The sequence below is a fragment of the Rhipicephalus sanguineus genome, chromosome 1 (genome assembly GCF_013339695.2).
Source record: "Rhipicephalus sanguineus isolate Rsan-2018 chromosome 1, BIME_Rsan_1.4, whole genome shotgun sequence".
In the NCBI taxonomy this organism is placed as follows: Eukaryota; Metazoa; Arthropoda; class Arachnida; order Ixodida; family Ixodidae; genus Rhipicephalus; species Rhipicephalus sanguineus.
This window is the reverse complement of record NC_051176.1, coordinates 189,422,066-189,445,733: the sequence shown is the minus strand read 5'-3', so window position 1 is coordinate 189,445,733 and position 23,668 is coordinate 189,422,066. Positions and strand designations below refer to the sequence as shown.

The 23,668-nt window shown below is 48.2% G+C and overlaps 1 protein-coding gene across 1 annotated transcript; it reads right to left on the bottom strand.

The window, feature by feature from the left end:
• Positions 1-9,381: 9,381 nt before the first annotated feature.
• On the bottom strand, positions 9,382-12,120 carry LOC119404045 (uncharacterized). The gene has a single exon (XM_037670673.2). The coding sequence runs from the start codon at positions 11,969-11,971 to the stop codon at positions 10,922-10,924; it is 1,050 nt and encodes a 349-aa protein (XP_037526601.1). The 5' UTR covers positions 11,972-12,120; the 3' UTR covers positions 9,382-10,921.
• Positions 12,121-23,668: the final 11,548 nt, after the last annotated feature.

The window sequence follows — 23,668 nt, the reverse complement described above, 5'->3', positions numbered from 1 at the left end:
GCATTTCGAACGTGAACGACCGATCGGTGTTTACGAATATTTGCCGCGCATGCGTGGACGACGCCGAGGGATGGTTCCCTCTCCTCACATTTTTGTGGCTTCAGGTGGGGTGAAATACGTAGCGCGATCGTGACTGGTATAGCACACAGAGGGAACTAAGTGGCTTAACTATTACGTTACCAAGGAAATGGTATGTGCGCGGCTGCGCAAGTATACGCCTGTTTACAAAGGTTGCCTGTTCGCGTGGCTGGGTGGTTTGGTGGGTCTGATTTTGTAAAGAAGAGTTAAGATGGTCTCGACGTAAACATGGTGATTGTCTTCCAAGTAGAATAGATCATATATGTCGTTGGAATCTTGTTTCTCTTTCTACTTGTATTCTGATGTATAGCAAGCGGCTTGATCAGACGTGTATTTCCCCCCTTTATATACCTTTCTTGGCGCCCTTCCTTCTTTTCTTTCCGAGAGTTATATGGAGAAGAAGTGCCACGTGATTGCATGAAGTCTGGAACGTGTTCTGCATGACTGATTAGTTTTTCGAGGATCGACCATGTGGTCGTCAGCCTCTTCAGCAAGAATGAGTGAGAGGCTGTTATTGGTTGCCCGATACTTTAGCCTAAGGGAGTTACACTAACGATCAGGGGATTGGATTACATGGACTACATTGGGATTACAAGATCAATGGCAACGAGAATATAAGCCCAACAATCGCAGACCGAGCTGGATATCTGTTTGGATGTCAGAAAGATAGCTAGGAATTGCGCATTGGAAAAGAGAAAAAGAAAAAAGATCGCACTTTTGCTTGATAAAATGAAGATGTTATGTACGCATGACATGAGGTCATGCGTACATCCTTCCATTTATCGTCATTTTATTTTATGTGTTTTTTTTCACAGCTGTGATTTACACAAATTATCCGGGAAAAGGAGTAGCTGGCGCTACATCAAAGCGCCAACACCTCCTGAACAAGGCGTGATTAAAAAAAGAAGATATCGAGAAGTGAGCTTAACGTTTTTGCTGACGGCGTACGAAGATAATCTTGTTTGTTTGCCATATGCCTCGCAATGCAGACCGTTATGAGCCAAAGCCACGCCGTTTCTTGTCACAATATGACCCGCAGTCGCTAACACTCGCTCTAGTGCATTCTGACATGCCCGATCATGCATGTGCTCTGGCTGATTTTGAATCCGTCTTACTGGCAGCACCTCCGTAATGAAAGCTGCAAACCGGATTTTTTGTTATTTTTAACCTCCCTGCATTTCTTTTATTTCGTCTCTCTTTCTCTCTGGCGGAGCCCTAACACATGCAAGGAACGGCACAACGATGGCTTTACGCACCGCTACTCGCGTGGCTGTGGAACGCGCGAGCCTATATACGACACGTCACGCAAACAGTGAAGGTGCTCGCGGACCAGAGCGTTGCGTGAGCACGGGATACAAAAGCGAAGTCCTGTACCCCTAGCATGCCAGCGAATGTCACGCAAACAGAATGCTCATTTTCACCCGACTCAACTGAAATGGGCGGCACACCACGCCGTTCCACGACAAACCGCAAAGGTGTCCCGTATTCGTGTATCGCGAAAGCCCGCTAAATACGTCGTTGGACTGGTAAATGCTACTTCAGAGGAGAAGGCCCGCGAGTGCAGCGAACCGACTTCGTGTGCGTGTGGGCGTGTTAGCGCTCGTTAGTGTTTCTGTGGAAACTTAGGTAATGCTCAACGAGTAGTGACGTCTTGTCGACAGCCGGCGCGTAACTTTCGACGTCAAAGAAGCGGCGTCTGGGCTGCCGATGCGGAACGTTTCGACCGTGCGGGCGGTGGAAGGCAGGCAGCGGTGGCGTACGGGCGATGGCCGGCGAAACCTGCTCGCTCCGAGAGTGGGCCAGCGGAGAGGCGACGTTCCCGGCCCACATCTGAGCAACGCCAGGAAGGGAGACCCCCCCCCCCCCCCCGAACCATCGCCATCTGGGAATCCGTGGCGAGAAACAATGGCCGCCCGTTGGCCCTCACGACGGCGGCCGCGCTCGGTGCACGTTTCGCCTGCCGTTTCTTCTCGCCTTGCTTGGCCGCCGCTGCTATTCTAGTTTCCCCGTTTCCATTGTTTTCGCTCTTCACTGGCTCGCCACACAAGGCGGTCTGCATCATCGCACTTGGGAGTCAAGGTGCGCAGGACGACTGCGCTGGGTTTGAGGTCGACGCCTTCAACCCCCGAGTGCAGACGCCTTCCTAAAGGAGCGTAGCCGGCGTGAGAGCCAAGAACAACCACTGCGTCATCCCTGCACGCACGATTTGTGCCAGCGTTTACTCTGGGCCGGACGCACGGACTCCAGATGCTACACAGCGGGCGTGTATAACTGCGCCAGGTCCACTCTCCCTCGTCGCCCTTCTATGGTTGCAGCACATCGCGTAGAAGAGGCCAGCACCTTGATTGTTGAAAGCTATCATGATTCTCCCGAAGGAAGTCGATGGATGAGGAGTAGAGCGTCTTCTTTTCCGGCTGTCAGTGAAAGTGGCGCAAGACGACGCAGCTACTTCGTTTCTTTTTATGTGTAACAAGTGAGAATATTCAGAGGTGGGCGGCTTGGTTGTACTGTACACCACTGGTTTCGGAGAGGGGGGGGGGGGTGTTCGAACCATGCACTAGAAATTTTTGCATTGTACATGTCTATATATATACTATACACGCACACATACAAGCATGCGCACGAACACGCATAAAAGGGAGTCCCCCCCCCCCTTCCCAGAAAGAAGTAGATATCTGGCTACTCCCCTGCTGTAGACGCTGAGTTCAAAAACTTTGGTGGGAAGTGACAAAAACTTGAAATGTAACTCTGGACAGAACAAGCTATGTTTTAGGTACCTACTTCTCAGTTTATCTGGGTCATGTTCGTTTGAGAAACTCGCTGCGACAGGAATTGGAATTTTAGGATAACGTGCATGCAGATTTTTATTATGGGTAATGAACTTGTCAAAGTATTTGCCTCTGGTTCTTGGGGATATTGCGAAGCTGTCGCAAATAAGGAGTATTGCAGCGCTGGAACTTTCTTACGACTGCTTCTTTTGTGATGCTAGCTTATAACATATGTCTGCGCAAGTGCCCACAATGGCTGCACTTAATGAAAAGGTACTACAATTACTGTAACGTATGCTCACTGAGAAATCCGTTCAAATCTTTTTATATAGGCAGAAGATTGATAAGCTGACCAAATAAAGTTTTTTTTTATTTGAGATATCGTGGTTTATTAATTAAAAGTGCCATCGTGACTGTAACCGGGCGAGCAAATTGATATAACAGTGCTCGTCAATTTAGTTACTTGAGGTAAAGCACACCTTGATTCCTCGTTTTCACATCTGCATTGTCAGGACTAATAACTTTAGAAATGGGTTTCTTCACTCTCATTGCGTTCTTTATATGTGTTTGGCCTATTTCCTGCATTAAAAACCGCTTGATGCGTAGGTCATCGCATCATCGATACTTACGTTTAATTATTGGGACCAGTAAACTAATCAGCCCTTGCACGTGCCACTGCTTGCATTATAGGCTATCATTGTCGTAGCTAGAAACGGTCGCTGATCATTAGCCACTTTGATACAGTGTGCGGTACTTAAAATGTCATCTCCTGCGTGATACATTTTACTGCTTCATTTCTTCTTGTGCATACGCTTTATGAGAAGTGAACGAAATATACTTGAAAGGCACAAGGCAACACAACTGCTGTCACAGTAGTTGGAAATGTCCAGTAGTACCAGACAGCCAGCAGCCTGTTCCTGCGTTGCGTACATCGTCACGCTTTCTGTGGGGATACAGTGGAGCGCCTATATTGGAAAATGAGTATTCTTCGTGAATATTAGTGCTCTAGATAGTTCTGAGACATTCATAATGTCTTGCAACAGTAACGAGTATAGTTTAATCACTGATCACGTACCGAATTTTTCGTATACATATGAGGCCTATACGAACAATGCTGTGTCTGTGAAACGGGGATAGTGCGCATAAATGGCGTAACCGTCGTGCCACATATGCTGCTCTACTCGCGCGCACGTATGCATGAGCTGTTTGCCTCTCTCCAAGCAGGGGCACAACGAATGATGACGACGAAGACAGATTGAGCCGCGAAAACAAAGTGTGTTTTCTTCGCGTCCCACTTTGTCGTATTCCTACATATACACCCCTCGGGCAGCGGCGTCATTTCACTACGCTCCCTTTTTTTTTTTTTTTCCCTTCTTGCGACAAAGAATGGCCGGCGCCAGTCGAGAGACCCCGACATCTCCTTTACGTTCGTCTTAGAAGGCAAACGCATGCCCAGCCGCATTTGTGCATTGCGCACGCAAAATCAAGGTACGCGGCACGAGGCGGCGAACGATGCGAAGCGAACTCCACCGTTGAGCGATGCTGAGCGGGTTCGACTTCGGCGCATCGCCGCGGTCAGCCGCCGTCGGACGAGACGGCGCGCTTCCGAGACGTCGCACAAGCGGGGCGGGGCCGAAGCTCCCGTGCCTCCGTGAGTGCATCGGGGTCGCCGCTCAGCAACGAGCCAAGCGCCGCCGTTGACGTTTCCGCTTCACAAGCGTGAGCGTCTGTCTTTCAAAATCACCTTCTTTTGATCACCCCGTGTCTACTCGCGACTTCCTGTGGGCGCGCGGCCTCATCGCGAACGAGGCTTCACTGCGCGACCTTTTTTTTTTCTTTTTCCCTCTTCTTCGGACGACGATGAACTCCTGACACACGGAGCTGTCGATATTTCACCCCCCCCCCCCTATTTTTTTATTTGATAACTTTTGGCGCCTCTGTCAATTCGACGAGCCTTTTGTAGGAGCTCAGTATACGGACGCTGTAGAGTGACAGACCGATAGGGAGAGAGAGAATGCAAAATAGGCTAGTGTACAAGATCGTCGGATTAAAGGCATACCGGCACGCAGTTACACAAAGCAGCGTTAATATGAAATATACATGTTGTACTAGCATGATTCCATATCTAAAAAAAAAAAAAAACTGTTTTCTTCCCTTGATAGTCTTACGTTTCGGTTGTTAAGCTATGCGATTCGTGTGCATTGTATCAACCGTACTAAATCTACACTGAGCTATCTCATTTTTTCCTTTTGCTTTTCTCTTGTAAAGAGTGGTGGTTTGCCGTGTTCTTGATAAACATATTTCACGTTGTCACAGAACGTCTAAACAATATAAAAACTATACATATTGTATTTACACGTTGGATTCGGTATTGTTGAACCTGCACTTGATTTATTATTGATTATGTTTTTCTCTGTACTAATATAAGCGCTGCACGAACTGTATACAGGACTGTTGGGTCCTGTGTCATGCAAGGTTTTCTGCCTTTACCAACATCCTCATGTTTTTGTTTTCTTTTGTCATAGATGGAAACAATGAATGGTATTGAACACAAAGATTCCTCAAAAGGAGAATAAAAAAAAAACATAAAGCTGTGACGCAGTCTAGTTGCGAATTGAAGTCTTAAAACGTTAAAGAGCTTTACCGGCAACGGTAAGTATCTTGAATGGGGCACGTTAGGATAGTGGTGGCCTCAACGACACTCACAGACTGAACAATTTTGAATGCTTTGGCAGCAAAAAGGTTTGTCGATCATGTGATACAATGATGCCTTGTGGACGAGAGAGGGAGACGCGTTTCTCTAGGAATGAAGCGGCCGACTCCGCTATCGGAAGTTGGATATTGGAAAACTTTTGGTTCCCCACCGCCAGAGAGAGAACAACTTTATGAAATGCCTGCAGAGATGATGAGGCTCCCTCCACGCAGGAATGCGCCAAAAAATAAAATTGCCGTAGGAATACCAAAGTAACAAACACTATTCTCTGCGCAGTTACAACTTGCATGCCCCATGTGCGCCGTGGAGATTTTTCACCTTTGTGCGTCGTTTAACCACGTGGACTGAATGTGCCTGACAACCAGCATAGGTGCAAATTTATAAAGGAACATATCGGCAGTCATCACGAAGTCTCCTTAGTGCGATAAACGCATGAGCAGCGACAAGTGGTTTACGCGCATTGACCATAGGAGCTTCGCATGAGGTAGAAACGATTATACATGAGAATGTAAATTGTTTTCTGAAGGACAAACCATTGTTTTGTGAGCCATGGGCGCTCCACGTATAAAAAAAAGGGGGGGGGGGTGTCCGCACGCGTTTACGTCGGTGATCCGCGAATCGAAAGTAATGCAGAAAAATAGCTCACCTATTAAGTTCAGACGAAATTTTGATCAACCAAGGAAGCGAGACGATTCGCAGCTTTAGCTTTGAATTATGCAAGAAAATCCAAAATGCAGTTCACGAGAGCATAGTATAGCGACAACTGATTAGTTTTTACTGAGTGGCATGTCAGTTGGGCCCGCAGCCGGGCAAGTTTTGAGCGCATGAGATCTAGGAAAAGAGAGAGAGAGAAAAAAAACATCGTCATTTTTTTGCAGTCATCGCATCTGAGCGCCCTAGAATCGGAGAGGGCAGTATAGTGTACCCACTTCAGTGTCGACTAGACTGATTTTTATACTCTTCCCATGTCTGCATGGAATTCGTGAATTCCTGAAAATGCGAAGTCACGAAAAGTTAAATCGTCGCGCCTACCGGGCTCTGAAAATTCGTGCAGCTGTATGCACATAATTTCCTAGCAATTACTCCGGATTTTGACCTCGACAACGTGCCGTATTCACGGAACCACAAACGTAAGACTGGGCAAAAGAAAACTTGGAGTGCGGAAGTGAAGAGAGGCCAATCCTCACATCCGCACACCGGCTACGAGATAGTGCGATTCTTGTGAGAATTTCTTAAGCCACTGCGGTCTTACGTGTGCTCTTACGTGGCCGACGCTGACGGTTGTCTAGTGGTGTTCAGTGTGAATTGTCGGAACATGCAATGTTTACGTTGGTTTCCTATCTTTGAGGACGTCGCTAAATCCTGTACAAGAATTCTATCTGAGACGCTCGTTTACATCTCGCTTGGTTCTATAATGTTATGGTATACGCCACGTGCTGTGAATAGCCTGGATTCACTGGGGATTGTGGACAACAAATCATTTCCAAGATCTATTTAAAAGATTGTGCCAGAATTTCATCTATATTGAGACACTGTTCCATATGCTTGACTCGGTATTCTATCTTTCAACTTTGTGAACATTTCTCGCCGCTGAAAATTGCTATAAATGTGGCTTTTCCAAATTTTTTATTTCTCTAAGCGCAAGGGGCACGGCAACTACAAGTCTTCTTTCTTTCACACTTTTCTTTTTCTTCTTTTGTTACCGGAGTGCCTCTAGGAGATGTGTGATTAAACTTGCTGGTTCTTGTCGTGTCGTTCACACTCGGCTATCTCGTGCGCGTAGAGAGACTATCCGGCCGACCGATCAAGCCGATTAAAAGGAGGATAAACAACTTTTGCTCCAGGCTACGTTGAACCTCTTTTTCTTTCGTGCGCGATGTATTGATGTTTCTCGTGTACAAATAATCGAACACCGCAATCAGGAAAGCGGTTGGTCGCAAGAATGACGCCGTCATGAGGCGATACAGCAAAAGGTCAATGCACGTGCCTCTCAGCAGCTCACTTATGTCCCGATCAAACAACTAGACTAGAACGCTTGACAAAAAGCGCTAATGCACGAAACAATTTTAGCGCATATTCTACCCACTACGCCTACCGGCACACGCATTTTAACGTATTCTCAAAGCACGAAGTTGTGAAGTACATTCTTTCCCATTAGTGACGATAGTGGGGTGCTTTCTAACATCTTGTGACTTTATAACATCAGTGTGGGCTGCGTTGCCATAAAAGGGGTGTGGATACCACTTTGTAAGCTGCGAGGCCACGCTCACACTATACACTGCCGCTCTATTAGCTTCGATTAAAAAAATAAAAATCTCGGACTGGTTCAATCTATTTGAGAGCGAAAAGGGCGCGTTTATTCAACGTCGACAATGGATCAGAAAAAAACATGCTATACGTAAACGTACGCTCACATGCTGGTGACGGGAGGCAGTAAGTTATTATGACAACAATATAGGCCGTGCATGCCTGTTTGCTGAGCCCTCGTGTTGAAAAAGTGCATTTCTCCATTCCTGTTGGCAACAATTAGCGCGGACGTGACCTGTGCAGACAGCAAGCGTAGACGAGCATTTCGGGATCGTTGTTCATTTAAAAATCTTAGGAACACCTCACACTTGCGAAATTTCCAACCGTACTGAGTTCCGTCATGCCGGATTTAATTGCTACTTTTTTATACAAACGCTGAGGCTCCTAGACACGCTTGAGAAATCCATGTTTCGCAGGCTTTTGCATCAAAGCCTGCCGAAGAGCAAGTGGCTACAACACAATACGCAAAACTGAAAGCGCTTCGCACCTTGAGTGAGGAAATCCAGAAAACCTTCCCGCAGCGAAGGACGGTGTTTTGTGCGAGCAGCTCCTCTTGAGGCAAACGCCATGTATCGGTCCAAGGATATCAGGCCGAAATAACTCTAAACTGCACACTTGTAGCACATGGACATGCACTAATCAAGAGTTCAACACAAAGTTTACCGCCTCGCAACCAGTGTCCCGATATAGCGGTGGCTGCGTTACGTTCTCGAAGTGTTCAAGGTAGAAGGCCGCAATGAGTGCGGACTCGACAAATCAGCATGCGAATATGTTGTGATATGTCATCGCAATCCCTACGAACTGATTAAAATTTCGGTTTCATCTTCGTCTGGTACCGTGAAGACCTTTCCCCTGATACTATTTCTTCGTTTGTCATTAAAGGGCTAGTTCGTGTTATAACCGCTGACGTATAAGGTTTTTTTTTTCCTCCTTCCGAGCACTCTACTACTTTAGTATTTTTATAGCACGCCATTCCCACGTTCTTGTTTCTGAAGGCTCGGATCGTGTCCGGCTGACTACGAATAATTGACGGAATTGAAGAGGCACAGAGTGCGCAGTGCAAGTGGCGTTATTTCTAGAGTCGCATAAATTCTGTGGCCGTCACAGTCTGAGCACTGGCCGGCCCCGCTTTAGCACGCCCACACTACTGGTCCCGAGTGATTGTGTCACTAAGCATGTTTTTCAGCACGCACCGAATTCGCTGGGGTCCGAAGAAAAAAAACCAATCGAAAAACGATGCACGTTCCGGTGTCATAGATCAAGACGGCTTACGTGGTTTCGCCAGGGCAAGTGAGAGAGCCCCCATCAGAGAGCTGAGAAGGTACTAGCGCTGGCGTTAATACGCATGTTTTTTTTTTCAACGCGTGTTATTCCACGCGTGGCTGCCACCGTTGTCAAGGATGGTGTGCACATCGATTTGGACGCAAGGCATGCCATCTGGTTAAAGATAAGGCGCGCGATGCGAGCCTCTATACATGCGTCCACAGCACACAGGGCCCGAAATAAACACTTCAGTCTCTCGAAGCGATAAACTTTATTGAATACCTTTAGCTACAGTTTTTATACAGGGTGAAATGACGTGATGTTTAGAGTAACCACGGTCATCTTAATTTGCTTCGATAGCACGTCACGTTCACTGCGACGCCTTAGGCGACGTCGAGGCGCACTGAATTTTGGAAAGATCAGCGCTCACTTGGACGTTTTCTAGCTCCTATACTCCGCCATATAGGATCGAACGTGGCTTGGCGTGGCCAATTGGGAGGCAGAACTGACGTATGTACAAAGAGGAACACAGGTGACCTATACTGCCGTGTATTTCTAAGCTTGATGTGATTGACGAAAATGGGGCGCAATACGCACTAGGCTACTTTTTTTTTTCTTTGCAGTGTGGTCCCATGTTTGTAACGCTCTGTAACAAGCTCGTGCCACACAATGTTGCACAAAACGGGCATCGAGTCGACGCAACTCATCTTTTTCCGCTGTGTGCCACACTTAAGTTAAGATTTGACATGAATGGGTGCTCGCACACAACCGCGAGCTTCTCGATGTTTATGCCAAACAAGAAACACACCGCGACTCATGAATAGATCAGCAAGGGGCTGCGCATTTAATTAGTAGTTAACAATCTAATTTTTCATGCTCTAAGGCAGTTGTCAGTGAAACGAGAGGGTTTTCAGCCCGGGATAACACTAAAAATTTTGGGCGTAAAAAAGTGCTTAGCGCGTATGTGCGCCTTCCCCTTAAAAGTACAAAGAAATGAAACATGAATGGAATGTGGACTGTCATTCATATTCACTTTTAAGTGGCGTACGCAGGGTCTTTGCGAACTACATATCCGAAACGCAGCCAGACACGCTTCTTAATGTTGTCAGCGTGCGTTCACAGTTGGCTGAGGGGGGGGGGGTGTTGTTGCCACCTAATCCACTTATTGCCGTTCATTCGCACGAAGAACAGCAGCGTATGTAATAAATCGAATTCTACCACCTTGCAAGAACAATAGCAAATGCGTTTGCCATTCTTCTTACGCGTGGTAACTGCGGAAGCTAGTCTGATGCAATTGTAAAAGATGGGGAGACTTACTGGGTTTCACACTGTACTGCGCCGTCCTGCGTAGGCCACTGCGGTCCAGTGCGTCATTTCCGAAGCTACGTTTCGTGCTATCCAAGCGCAAAAGCCGGATGAGCGTCTACCGTTAGATGTCAGTATCCACGATCTTGAATATCTGCTCGCGTATCAATGCACGCGACAGTCTGCGTAACTTGGCCGAAGAAATCCTGCTTCTTCCGTAATCTTCCAAACTGTCCGTGGAAGATTTGGAGAATCCGTCGGTCGGGTCCACGCAGCTGGCGGAGCTTGAAGGCTGAATGCGCTGACCGCTGGGTAGCCGGCCGCGTCGCCGCACATCGACATCAGCGGCGCAGTGCGAATCTGCCGCAGCTAAAGCAGATGCACTGAAGAGGTGTGTCGGAGCCACCGAAGAAGGAACCGCAGTTCTTCACAGGTCGGACGCCTTTACAAACTCTCACACATTTTGCACAGTCACGCACAGAGGCCCCTACATGAACTGCACTTTCGTCATGTAGTTGAACGTAACCACCTTCTTGGATCGGTGCCTCGAGTGGTGGTCAAATTCGGTCGCTTGGTGATGGCCTTCATTATCGGAACCACCCGACTCCTGGCTGCTCAATGACCCAGAGCGAAGCATGGAGCGTTGAGGTGAGTGCAGTAGAGTGGCCGCGTTCCGCGAGTTTCCCTTGGCGTGGTGTGGCAACTGCGTGGGCACGTTAGGATGGTATGCCCTGCCATCTTGATTGACCAGAGGGCGACCAAAGGGCTGGAAGCACATGACCGGCACGCGCGGCGGCGACCATCGCATCCAGGACGAAGGACCCGGTTGGAGGGTCTGATTTCCGGCCGGACGGACGAGGATCTGGGGGGCGCGTTTCAGAGAATTGGCCGCTGCGGTCCACAGGTGTGGTAGTTTTCGCGAAGACTCCTTTCTCGAGCTGTCGGACTTGCGGCCTGACCGTTCCTGTTCACCAGGAGGTGATGGTAGCACCTTTGGCGCTTCGCGCTGCCTGGAATCGGCTCGCCTGTCGCGGGAGCCGCTCCGGCTTGCGGCCACCAGCACCTGGCGGCTGGAGCTCGTCTTGAGGCTGTCCGAAGAGCCCGTCGAAGAGAGGGAATTTAGGGACGACAGGGTGTCACTGGGCGAACTGCTGAGCGACTCGTTTTCGGGCAACGGGTCCTTGAAGTTGCACAGCGCACGTGCCTCTTCTTCGGTGGCAGCGCGCCACACGGCCACCTCTTTCTTTCTGTCGCCACTGCCGTCGTCGTCCAAGAGGAAGATGGTGGTAACGACGCGGGGTTCCTCAGGATCGAACAGGCAAGTGAGCAGCGTGCCGTGGTTCCTGACCTGGGCAGCCTGCTCGCTCTTGGACTTCACCTTGGCGCCGTCCACAAGCAGCAGGAAGAGCGGCCCTTCGTCGATGCTGCGGGCCGCCTTCTTGGCCAAGTGCAGGCAGTCTTCGTCTGACGGTGCTTTGGAAGCCGGTGGCACCCGAGCGAGAAGCTCGAGCCTGAACACATTCCTCTGCAGGATCATCGTGGCCGCATGGTCCGTGCCGGCGGCGTCAATGAAGGCCGCGGAGAAGCTCCGGCGGCCAGGCGAGCGTCGTCCTCCTCGCCGCTGCGCGAGGGCGAGCCTTCCTCCTCGGCGATGCTGTGCCGCTGACCTACTGAGCGCCGAACCCCCTCGGGGCAGCTGCTGCTTTAAATGGATACTGCCGGCTGGACGGCGCAACTTGTTTCCACGGCGGCTTGCTTCGCGGCATTCTTGTTTGTCTTGCGCTCCCCGTAGCTTGATAGCAGTTCCAGAAAACGTGTCGGCCCGTTTTCGGCCGTGGGGGGGGGGGGGGGGGGGGCAACGGGGATCCCGCTCGCGCAGCCGCAGGACGCGACGCTATAGCGATGATGCAGCGCCCTTGGCTGCCAACGCGCGGCGCCGGCCTGCAGCCGTTTTTGCGCCCAGTCCGCCGACCTTGTCCGTCAGCGGCTCTCCAGCCAGCCGGGAGCGCTGAACTCTTCGTGCACCGCCACCTCAAGCCGCTTGATCGGTTCGGCCAAGCGTTCGGGCCAGCGCGCACATTCTTCCCGCTGTGACCGCGAATAAGCTGCAAGACGACCAGGCAGTAGCACGCGTAAATTCTTTGCCGGTCATATATGTTTCTGTTTGTCTTCGCCGCTTTTCTGACGGGCACAAGACAGCAGACTGTGGACTGTTCTATTGAGGTCGACGACGGCCTAACCAAGCCATTTCGAGTGAGCGCAACTTGAATCGAAAACATGTCGATGCAACCCGGGCATGGATCACCTCTAAGCTGCATCACTTTGTGTGTGCACGGAATATCGCAGGCTCCCTATTCCGGAGGGATTGTTATCTTTCATTGCTCTATATAAAAAAAAAGCATAAGCTTAACGCCACTGCGACACGCTTTACGTCAATATGTTATTGTATTATGAACAAGTTAGTAAGTTCAGTGCCTGCTGTCAAGGAAACGAATTCTATTGTCATCCCCAGAAAGCAGATAATCTTGCAATTAGAAAGAGAGAAAGAAAGGTTAAGTGAGAGGCAGGGAGGTTAACCAGAAGAAAATTATCCGGTTTGCTGCCCTTCACTGGGGAAGAGGTAAGGGGTGACAGAAAGGTAAGGAAGGAAGGAAAAGGAAGGGTTAAAAAGATATAAAGGAAAAAACGCACACACACTCAAGCACGGGAGTGTCATATATAGTCATTCAGCGAAGCATTCAGGAGGAGCTGTTATCTTCTCAGCAAAAGCCGAAAACTACAATTTTAGAACGTCTCATAGGACCATGTCGACTGCTGTGGAGCTTGCGGCATTCCACAGTGCACTTCGAAGGAGTCAACTAGAGTCACCACTGAAATGGGGCATATATACAGACTCGAAGTCAGCCCTCCAGTGTCAGCCCTCCAGACAAAACAGCTCTCAACAACGTTAGCACGCCTCGATGACCAGCCGTTTTCCGGGCAATCAATTTTGGAGTGTCAGAATGTTCGATTTTGTGATTAGGTTTTCTTCACATCTATATAATGTGCGTTTATCGTATTTCTTTCATTTAGCAATGAACTGTTTCCTATGATGAAGCCATGCCAACTAGCTCAAGTTGATACCCTTTTTAAGAACTCTCACTTTTCTGTTGCCACCATAACTGTTTTGTTTACGTATATAGAACATGAGCATCATAGCTATAGGCATACAATCGCAAAAAACTGGCATTCCATCTGGAAGATTCAACAGAGCTGCTTATTCAGAAGAGTGAGAATTAAAGAGAGAAGGTGGAGACGCTAACCAGAAGACCGTCCGTACTTTTGCTCTTAATCTATACACTGCAGCACAAAGCAAACCTGTCGGCCTATTAGGCAAATGTGCTGACAGAGGCATACGGTGCAGGCTTCTTCGAAGTAGTGCGTGGAGGAGTTTGGGCCACTTTCTCTGTGACAGCGCTGGGTGGTGGCAATGGCCTTTGTGCTCCCCGTGAGGCGCGCGAACGTGACGCGACCTCAGCAGAGCGCGTGTCAACCGGCGGGTGGTGGCCACATCGGCGCTCGTCTCGTCCGCTAATAGTGTGCCGCCAGCATTCAAGTGGGTCACTCGGCTGTCAAGACGCAGTCGACGTCGAGCCCGCCCGGCCACCCGTGGGTGTCGTGGCCTCACCCTTGGAGCGCAACGCACGTGCTTCATTCATTAGCAAAGAATCCTCGGGACGCCGCGACGGGACACGCCGCAGCGTGCGCTCGCTCAACGATGATATACCCTCAGCGCGGTGGTCGCGCTTGGCTGACCGCACAATGGGACTCTACGCGTGGTAATTGCGTTTGCAATGAGACGTCGCCGAGAACCTTGCACTCCTCTCGTGGCGGCGGGCGTCCAAGTGCGGCGTCGAGAGATGTCGGCTTCCTCCCAGAGTGCGCGTCGTCGTCTGTTTGTCGTTTCGCCAGCTATGCACAAGGTTCCCTCGCGACATTATGGCGACCGGACAGCGTGCTCTATTCCCTGACTGATCTGCCGTTGTTGTTTTGCCCACTCCTAATTACCAGCAGAGCGACAGGCGAGGTTTTCTCGCGGCTGCCTCGCTAGGGGAGCTCCATTTTCTCTCCTCTGTTGCTCGCGATGCGTTGGGGCTCTTCTCCATCACTGCTCCACATTGTTGGCCGGCCGCGGAAAGTGAATGCTCACGTCCCTGAACTTGCAGAGAAAGTACGCGAGGGCACCACAGCGCGCTTTCTATAATGGCTGCAGATTGCGTGCGTGTATACGTGCGAGAGACGGTTGGATCTATGTGTCATAATTGGCAGTGTATTGTAGATCACCTTTTTCTCTTGCTCAAACATGCTCCTGAACGCTGAGAAATATATCGTTCTCTACGTTTTAATTTGTCGGACCAAAAGGCCGTTGCATTTGTGTCCGAGAACAATGTATACCGAATGTCGTTTCGGTGCTTTTGCAATTACACTAATTCCGGCTCCTGAGCTCGATAATATAGAATGGTTTGCGTTACACTGAGTACAAGTTACAACGAACACCTTAGCTATTCAATGAATGTCCAACAACCAGCTATTTAATTAATGACCTCCGGCCCACGCATATAATTGAGGCACTGACGCGATCGATGTCCTGTCTGTTTAGCTGCATAATTCCTAGATCAGTGATAGTTAGTACCACTACAAGGTATACTGGCTGGCGAAAAATGCTTATGCGCGAAATCATTAGGGGAACGTCAATGGGCATTCCGAAGTTAACGACGAGCACTTTTGAATTGCGCTATTTGCGGTATTCCTGTTACGTACACATGTCTCGAGCACTGACTTACTCATTTCTGCACTTTAAAGTAGTGGCATAAAGTAATAAATTAAAAAAGCGGGTAGTTTGCACTAAGTCGCGCAAAGCTTGGCGCAGCGAAGCACGGGCCCGTCGCCGCTCGTACTCCCCGTCGACCGACACGTCCAGCTTCGAGACGCGCGGCTTCCTCCTCGGGAGCACGCCGCCAGGCTATGCACTACTGAGCAGAGGTTGCGCGATGTCTCCGTCCGTGGACGTGTCTTAGCTACTGCGCATGCGCGGCTTGGTCAGGTGGTGCGGTATCTGGTCGCTGGACGACGCGATGCTCGCTTCCTCGTTCTTTCTATATTTCTTTCTCTATCTCTTCTCTTTCTCTCTCTTTCGTTGATGTTCTCTCTGTCTCTCTTTTTCTTTCTGCATTTCTTTCTCTCTATTTCTGTCTTTCTCATTCTTTCTGTCCTACGCTTTACTCTCCCCTCCTTATTTCCCTCCTCCTCACCATCACATATCTCCTCCCAACACTCATGCCCTGCCACGGGGATCTAGTGGTTATGGTGCTCGACTGCTGACCCGAAGGTCGCGGGATCGAATCCCGGCCACGGCGGCTGCATTTTCGATAGAGGCGAAAATGTTTGAGGCCCGTGTACTTAGATTTAGGTGCACGTTAAAGAACCCCAGGTGGTCGAAATTTCCGGAGCCCTCCGCTACGGCGTCGCTCATAATCATATCGTGGTTTTGGGACGTTAAACGCCAATTATTATTATTATTCCTAACACTCGTTTCCCTTTCCCACCCCCTTGCTACCCTATACTATACAAGGCTATGCTATGCTCTGCTAGCGTGCCTGGATAGCCGAGTGGTTAGGACGCTCGCATTCAGATCGAGGGCACGCGGGTTAGAATCCCGCCTTGTGGAGAACTTTTCTTCGGCAAGAATTTTTCTCTTTCTCTTTCTTTAAATCTTTCTTTCCGTATCTTTGTTGGTTTCTCTCTTTCTTTTCTTCTCTCTCTCTCTCTCCCTGTCTCGTTCTCAGGGTTATACAGGCCACGCCGCAATGGCGAGTAGTGGGTATTCCCAAATTCTCTGGCACATACCCGTTCAAGATGATGATAGTTATCGGGCACGACAACACATTTTACGCCGAGGTAGAACAGCTTCGCTGTTAAAAAAATAATCAGTAGAATTTTGTCAATGAGGTCGCTGCACCTTGTGACGCACCCCGCGAGTATAGGGTAATATGCGTCCCTTCATGTTATCCACCCCCGCGTCAGTATGGAGCTACATGTTAGCCGACATACACAAGTTTTATAAAGCCTAAAAACGACATTAAGCGCGCCTGTTTCAATAAAACTTGTAACTGGGCGAGTTGGTTCATACTTGAAGGTAAAAACAGGTGAGCGCAAATAAACATGACAGGGACACAGGAAGACTGAACATGGACAGGCGGTTTTTTACCTTTAAGCGCGCCTGCTAGATCCGTTGGTGCAACGATGACGACGCCAGCCTTCGGTGGGTATGGGCAACATTAATGTGGCCTATGGGACATAAACATGTAGTGAAAACGTATATTTTGCCAATTTTGCGACCGGATTACGTTTCCCAAGGGACAAACAAAAGATAATGACATCGTACAGCGGGCATCTCTGTACCCGAACGACGGGAAGTGGCGAATTGATACTGTCCATTCTGTCGACCTCTTAAGAGGAACGTAACAATGTAACACAGAGGGTATACCGTGAAGCCCTATATTGTAGAACAATTCTGCACTTCCGACGTACAGAGAGATAAAACGATATACGATACTTTTCCGGCTTTTCAGTTTTATCTATAGGACGATTGGCCGTGGCGAGTAGGCTACACAGACGCGCAAATTGCTGTTAAGCTCTCCTGCGAGATATCCTCGCGACTATATGTTTGTTGCTGGCGGAAGTAACAGAGGCACCCGCTGGCTCGGCGACAAGCCCGAAGCCTCGAGTTCTGCATACCGGCTGCGATGCCGCGCCGCGATGCGGCAGCGACTCTGTGCCTATAGGTTCTGGTGCATGTAACAAGTGTGTGTGTGGGGGGGGGGGGGCGCATTTAATCCGCTGTCTCGCACTGCGGCGTTTCTCGTAACGAGTCGTGACTGTTTCCCGTACATAGAACAGCAACAATTTTGAAAGGAACAATCCTCGCGCGCATTCCCTGGCCTCACTGGCGCTGTTTCTCTAAGGAGTACGAGACTAGCGTGAGAAATCTTAATTATAGTGGGAGACGGAGCGTGGCTGCCACCATGCGAAGAAAGCGTCATGGTCTCAGGTCTGCCGCTGAGCAAAGCATGCGTCCTCAATTTGGCGACGTCTTTATCATGGACCGACATCGGCTTGTTTGGTTGTCTGTCCAGTCGTTAATTTGTTGTTGCACAGAAGGCTCCAAGTGTGAGGTACTACATGGACTCTATAACGGTCATTCGGCCATTATTATAGCACAATTGCGGACAGCCCACAGATAAGCCCACGAAGTACATGATGCTTCAGCGATTCACTGGCCCTAATATCATTTACAGCGACCGCAGCAGGCTCTTACAGTAGAAATGCCGCTAACTTCTTACCAACGGCCTTGCGATGCGGGCAACGTCACCTTTAACCGATATTCAGTACTGCCCGTTATGGCCTCTGAAATACAGGCGCCACCTCCACTCTCGGAGTCTGCGTGGCACACAAGAACTTCCCGCAAAATGTCGAGTTCCAATTAAAGTTTAGCGACACGAGTGCTGCTTCTTGGGCGACTCGGTAATTAATAGTCTGCGAGAATGTGTTAAAGTACTTCACCTGAATGAATGAGGAATGAACAAAGAAAACTACTGAAGCGTAGGCTGAAGTTCATTGCACTTCACGTTTCATATAATGTGAAGTGCAATGTGATTATGGCGGGCGATTACAACGTACTAAATAGGGTGTCCCAGCTAACTCTATATCCAGAGCTTAAAAATATGCCAACGCACTTCATAACGACGCGACGAAATGCATGTTGCTGAAGATTGCATGGAGTCAGTCACACTATTGTGTTCGGCTTAATTGCTTAATTAGGCAAGAATAATCAACTAAATAAAGCAAAAAAGTTGGGCGAAAAATTCAATTAGAAAGTTGTAGATCGGTTAAATGAGAAAGTTTCTAACTTTCAAGCTGTAAGTATTAGAAATTTTCTGCTTACTGCGGGGGCCACCAAACACAAAACAATGCGCCGGTACACTGTAAACCACTTTACACCCGTATGGGTGTAACTTGGTGTCTATAACTCACACCCCTACACCCCAAAAAATAGGTGTACCAAGCAGGATTACACCTATACAATGGGTGTAATTTCGAACTTTCACCTAATGGGTGTGGTTGGGTGTAAAAGCATATTACACCCAAACGAGAAAAAGGGCGTTAGGGTGTTTATGCACAATTACACCCAAACACCCAGGCAAAAATTTCCATAATTCGAGTGGTTCCCCCCTCCCAGTTGGCTCCCATTGAAACGCTAGAAAGCTTACCCTTTAGCCAGTCCTTTTAAGGGCGCATGACCTATTATAGTGGCTCCTGCCACAGAAGGAAAATGCTGGCAGCAGCACTAATTTTATGGTGCATATGAAGCACGGCATATATGGCCCTTACATATACAGTGCAATCGTGACTGAATACAAAGTCATTACCTAAAATGTCTTGACACACATTGCAAGATGTTCAAACAGTTATCCAATAGTACAAAATAAAGTCAAGCTTTTATAAACACAAAGCTCGTACATCCGAGACAAATTCTACGGTATTCAATGACCTTTCTCGAGTGTGCGGAGCGGCATCGCGTATGCCGCCAAACAAGGAGCACAAATGGCATGGAGCACAAATGACCAAGGCGTTTGTGTCAAAATATGAAGCAAGGGCGTTATTTCCACTTCATAATGAGAAATTCAATTTAACATGCTTCATTGTAACACAGGCGTATAGTGCAGTATGGGTCTTAGAACAAGCTACACCCGTGCGAGTGGGGTGTAATAGATGAAACCGCCCTCGAAAAGGTGAAAAGGTAGCAGTTACAGGGAGAAGCACAAACGAACCTTCTTCCCTGTCAGCCCCCTTGGGGCACTACAGACACCTGGTCCCTTTGGGCGCACCCCAGAATGAATTTTCCCGCTGTAGTTGCCCTTCCCAAGAAGGGAAATATTGGAGCCACTTCTTATACCTGCACTTATGCTGTTGATAAAATAAGGTGCCATCGTCTTAAATGGGCTGCATAACATCAGTGTATGTGTTTGAAATCAACTGGAACACGAAAGGTACGGTATGGTCGTTCTCCTGTTAAAGAGATAGTTCAGAAATGTGCAATTCCTTGATGAGAAAGTGGATTGATAAAGTTTCAAAATTCCAGCAGTGCCCACACCATTGTGCCTGTTGTCGACTTTCTTAGTAGGGTAAACACTGTCATCACACAGCTGTAGCTAATACACGAGCAGGGTATCAATACTCCGTGACAACTCACGCAACATTTTAAGGACTCAGAATGTCGTTTTCCACAGCAGGCCTCCATATTATCTCTTTTCTGGGAAAGTAAATGAGTGAAGTAGAAAACTGCACATTGCTGGAATTATGAAATATTTCCCACTTTCTCAAAAGCAATGGATTGTGGCTCCAACACAAAAGAGTGAGCGATTGGGCCATGACGCGCACGTTGCAGCGCATGCTGAATGCGGTAATATGCAGGATATGCATGGGAATAGAGACGTTATGACCATGACAGCCCTGCAGAAGCGTTACCTACATAACAACAGTTCAATCAAATTTTACACAGGCATGTTCAGAGAAATTTAAAGATTATCCCTTTCCAAGCAAAGACAACAGAATCATTGGTAATTGAATAAAATGAGTATTTATTTCCTTTAAAAATATTGACAAAACTTAATGCTTGTCATATAGCTCAAATATAAATTTTAAAACCATATTCGATGCAATGATTTCACTGACAAGTACTGGCACTTTTGTTAAGCAAAAGTTTCAATAGCAAAAGATCCCAATTATTAAAACTACTGCAAAAAAGTCACAAACTCCTTTGAATATAAAAACTAAGCCAATAACCACAAAGTGGAATGACCTGTGAGAACATGTTGAAATCGGCAGAGACAATATGGCTTGTATTAAAATGTCACAAGAAAATGAGCAAGAAATTGAAATGAAACACTAGTACCGCCATAGTATTCGTTTCTGTATAATGTAAAACAAATAACTACTCGTTACCATATGAAAATATAACTTTATGGCTTAAGCTCGGGTTAATCACAGGTGGCGACATACTTTAAGCAGAAGCTAAGGCCTATTTTCTAGGCTTTCTTGAAAATGTTCAGGAGCTTTACTACTTGTGTCCTCGGAGTGATTACCCACTGGCCAAGAAGGAGCCATTCAACAGCGACGAGAACGTTGAACGCCTTGTGATAGCAGTCGATATTTAACAGCCAACGTGCTGCCATGAGTGCAGCTACTCATTCTTCGGCATTGGACCCACTGAAGAGCAGTTCTTTGTCCACATGGAGGAAAAGCTTGCTTGCATAGGGAAGATCGGGGCCATCGTACACAATGCAAGGTGTTATTGGAACGCTCGCTCCCTGCATGATAAAAAATAAAAAGATCATTGTCTGGAAAGCGCTATGCAGACTTCAATTATTTGTTTCAGTAAATAACAGTTTCTGTACCGTGTACTATCGTAAGTAATATGAGCTCGAACATGCGAGCACGTGGAAAATAGCCTTAAAACTGAGATAGGGTGATACGTGGATGGAGGGGAGAGGGGAGGGGGGGCGCTGCTCCGCTGACTGTTGGTACTCCCGCCTCGCTAGCGTTGCTGCGAGGTGTCGATGCGTGCCAATGACCGCTAGCAATGATAACAAAATAAATAAATGAGGCGCAGCAAAATCCTCAGCCGACACCACCGAGATACCGATGCGCAAGCATGGCCTGCGCATCGTGGCAGGCTACGTCACAGCCGATATCTCAGCAGCTACCTAGTCTGATGTGGCTGTTCGCGTTGATGGGAATTCATATCACCGCTAGCGGCCAATGACACTCTCTAAGATGCTGTTTCGCATCAACAATATCGAAGCGGGAGGGTCAACAGCTAGTGGAAGCGCGGCGCCCTTTCCGCTTTGTTTCCGACAGCCGCCGCTGCGAATCAGCCGACGTAAGGTTCAAGGCTGTTCGCCACGCGCTCGCGTGTTCGAGCTCATATTCACGATAGTACCATCCAAAAATGAAGCTCATAACATGGCCCATATGGAACTGGAGAGAATTACCAGCTTTTCTACGTGCAATTAGCTTGTTTGGGAAAGAGAAAGTACTATTTGACAAATATCATCCGCATTTTTAAAGAAAAAGGAGCATTCTTTAGTGGCATGAAGGATTCCTGCACAGCGATAAAAAGCATATAAAACAAAACTCTGCACAAGGACTTCCCTTCAAGGCTGCAAGTTGCAGCCTTGAATGTCTTATAAATCTTATAATCAAATGTCTTATAAATCATTAGGCTTGTCTTTTACCAAATAATATTATTGGAGGTGGTCGTACAAACTGCGTTTTTTAATGTTTGTACACGTAAAAGTATTTGGCGAAGTTACAACGCCAAAGCGAGGCGAGGCGCATATAACTCTTAATAACCACAACAAAATAATGAAAGCTAGACATAATGGAACCAAATAGAATAAAATAAATTGTGCTCGAACGCGGGCACTCAGGCGTACGCACGAAGGGGGGGGGGTGCACCCCCCTAGTCAATTCAGACAGAGGAGGGGGGGCGCAAAGTCTGCCCCCATACTTTGACTTTTTAGTAAGGCGGGGGGAGGGGGGCAGCGATTAACCTTCCTACTTCCCTCCCCCCTGATGGGAAACCCTGCGCACGTCTAAGTGCACACTGATGCTCGAACTAGCGCTTGAACAGTTCAGGTAGTTAAGGCGATTCGGCCACACACAGACATGAAAAATTCATTCGAACACAAGTCAAGTTTAACGAACGGCTCCCCGTGCACGGGTGCCGGCATTATCAGGAAACCTATGTTACGGATGAATTAAAACGTCGGTACGAATTTAACGAAACGGAATGTATTAGCACTTAGGCGAGCTTCGCGCGGCGTACCTAAAACGAAGCAACATGCTGCGTTAAAATGACCCACACGCATCAACCCGAGCATCACGGTAGTTTTAGCGCACAAAACGAACACGGACGGAAAAGAACGACGCGGACACCACGTCGTTGTTTTCTGTCCTGTTTTTTATTCTTGTGCGAAAGAAATGCACTTGAATTACCAACAGGCCGAAGCATACGCGCCTTAGACACGCTTGACGCTTAGAGGTAACAGGTGCCGTCACAACCCAACTATTCTTAAATCAAAATAGTGGTTCATCGAGAGCGGGGCCCTCTTCCAACACCACCGCCGACAGGAAGGCACCGCCACCACCGCCACAACCAACGTTACTAGAACAAACTCAGTTTCAAAGCTCCGTATCTCCGCCAGCGGAGGAGGGTGGTCCGAACGGCGGTCGCGAGAACTAGCGGCGCTGCAGTTCCGTCTTGCTCCACTATCGGCGCGTCGTCTGCTGCCACGGCATAACGCTGCGGTGCACCGCGCAGTTGCTCGCGGCAACTGCGCGGCAACTTTCTTATTGTATTAGTTAGGTGGATGCTTAGGTGGATATGCATAAGGTCGTCTGTATGCATTGGACCGCGTGCGTTGTTCATTGATTGGCTAAGAATCGATGTTCGGTCTATATTGCCACGCCCACTTCTTGTTTTATTTTGATGTATTCGGGTTTGACCAGCAAGGACGGTTATCAGCGCCCGACGCTGTCCGCGAAGCAGTGTTCGAGAAGCTTCGCGATCGTAGATCGTTTTGGTAAGATTGCGCGCTGCACGCGAATGTTCCAGCTTTGTCGAGAGATAACGCCGCCACCAGCGATATCGCTGGAAAGTTCGATAGCGCCTGTATAAAATCCGACGCCCTTGACCGCTTGTCACTTGATCGACGGTCGACGCTCTGTTCGCCGCTTTCAGTGTATTGCTGTAGTTTGACTTTGAGTTTCTCGGCCACAAGTTCGGCCGAATAAAGAGTTTCAACTCGGACCTGCTGACTGCTGCCTTCGTCGACGTCACGACCCTGTGACAATATTTGAGCTGTCTACATTGCGCTTAACTTCCAGGCATAAGAGTTTCTAAGTGAATGAGGGTTTTCAGCGTAATTTTTATAACTACCACCACAATTTTAGCCGCTGCCGTCTTATCTAGACCAAGAACAACCCAACACGTTTGTAAAAGCCTTTATAGTGTACAAAGAAGCGTACTTACTCGAGATACAAAAACGTTCTAGAAAAACAGTACTCGTGTTTCTACAATTTATTGAAAAAATTGTTTTTGAAAAACATTGCCAATGCTCTGCAATGTTTA

Excerpts from the sequence above, each read along its gene's own strand:
- LOC119404045 (XM_037670673.2), bottom strand. The coding sequence starts at position 11,971 with ATGATCCTGCAGAGGAATGTGTTCAGGCTCGAGCTTCTCGCTCGGGTG.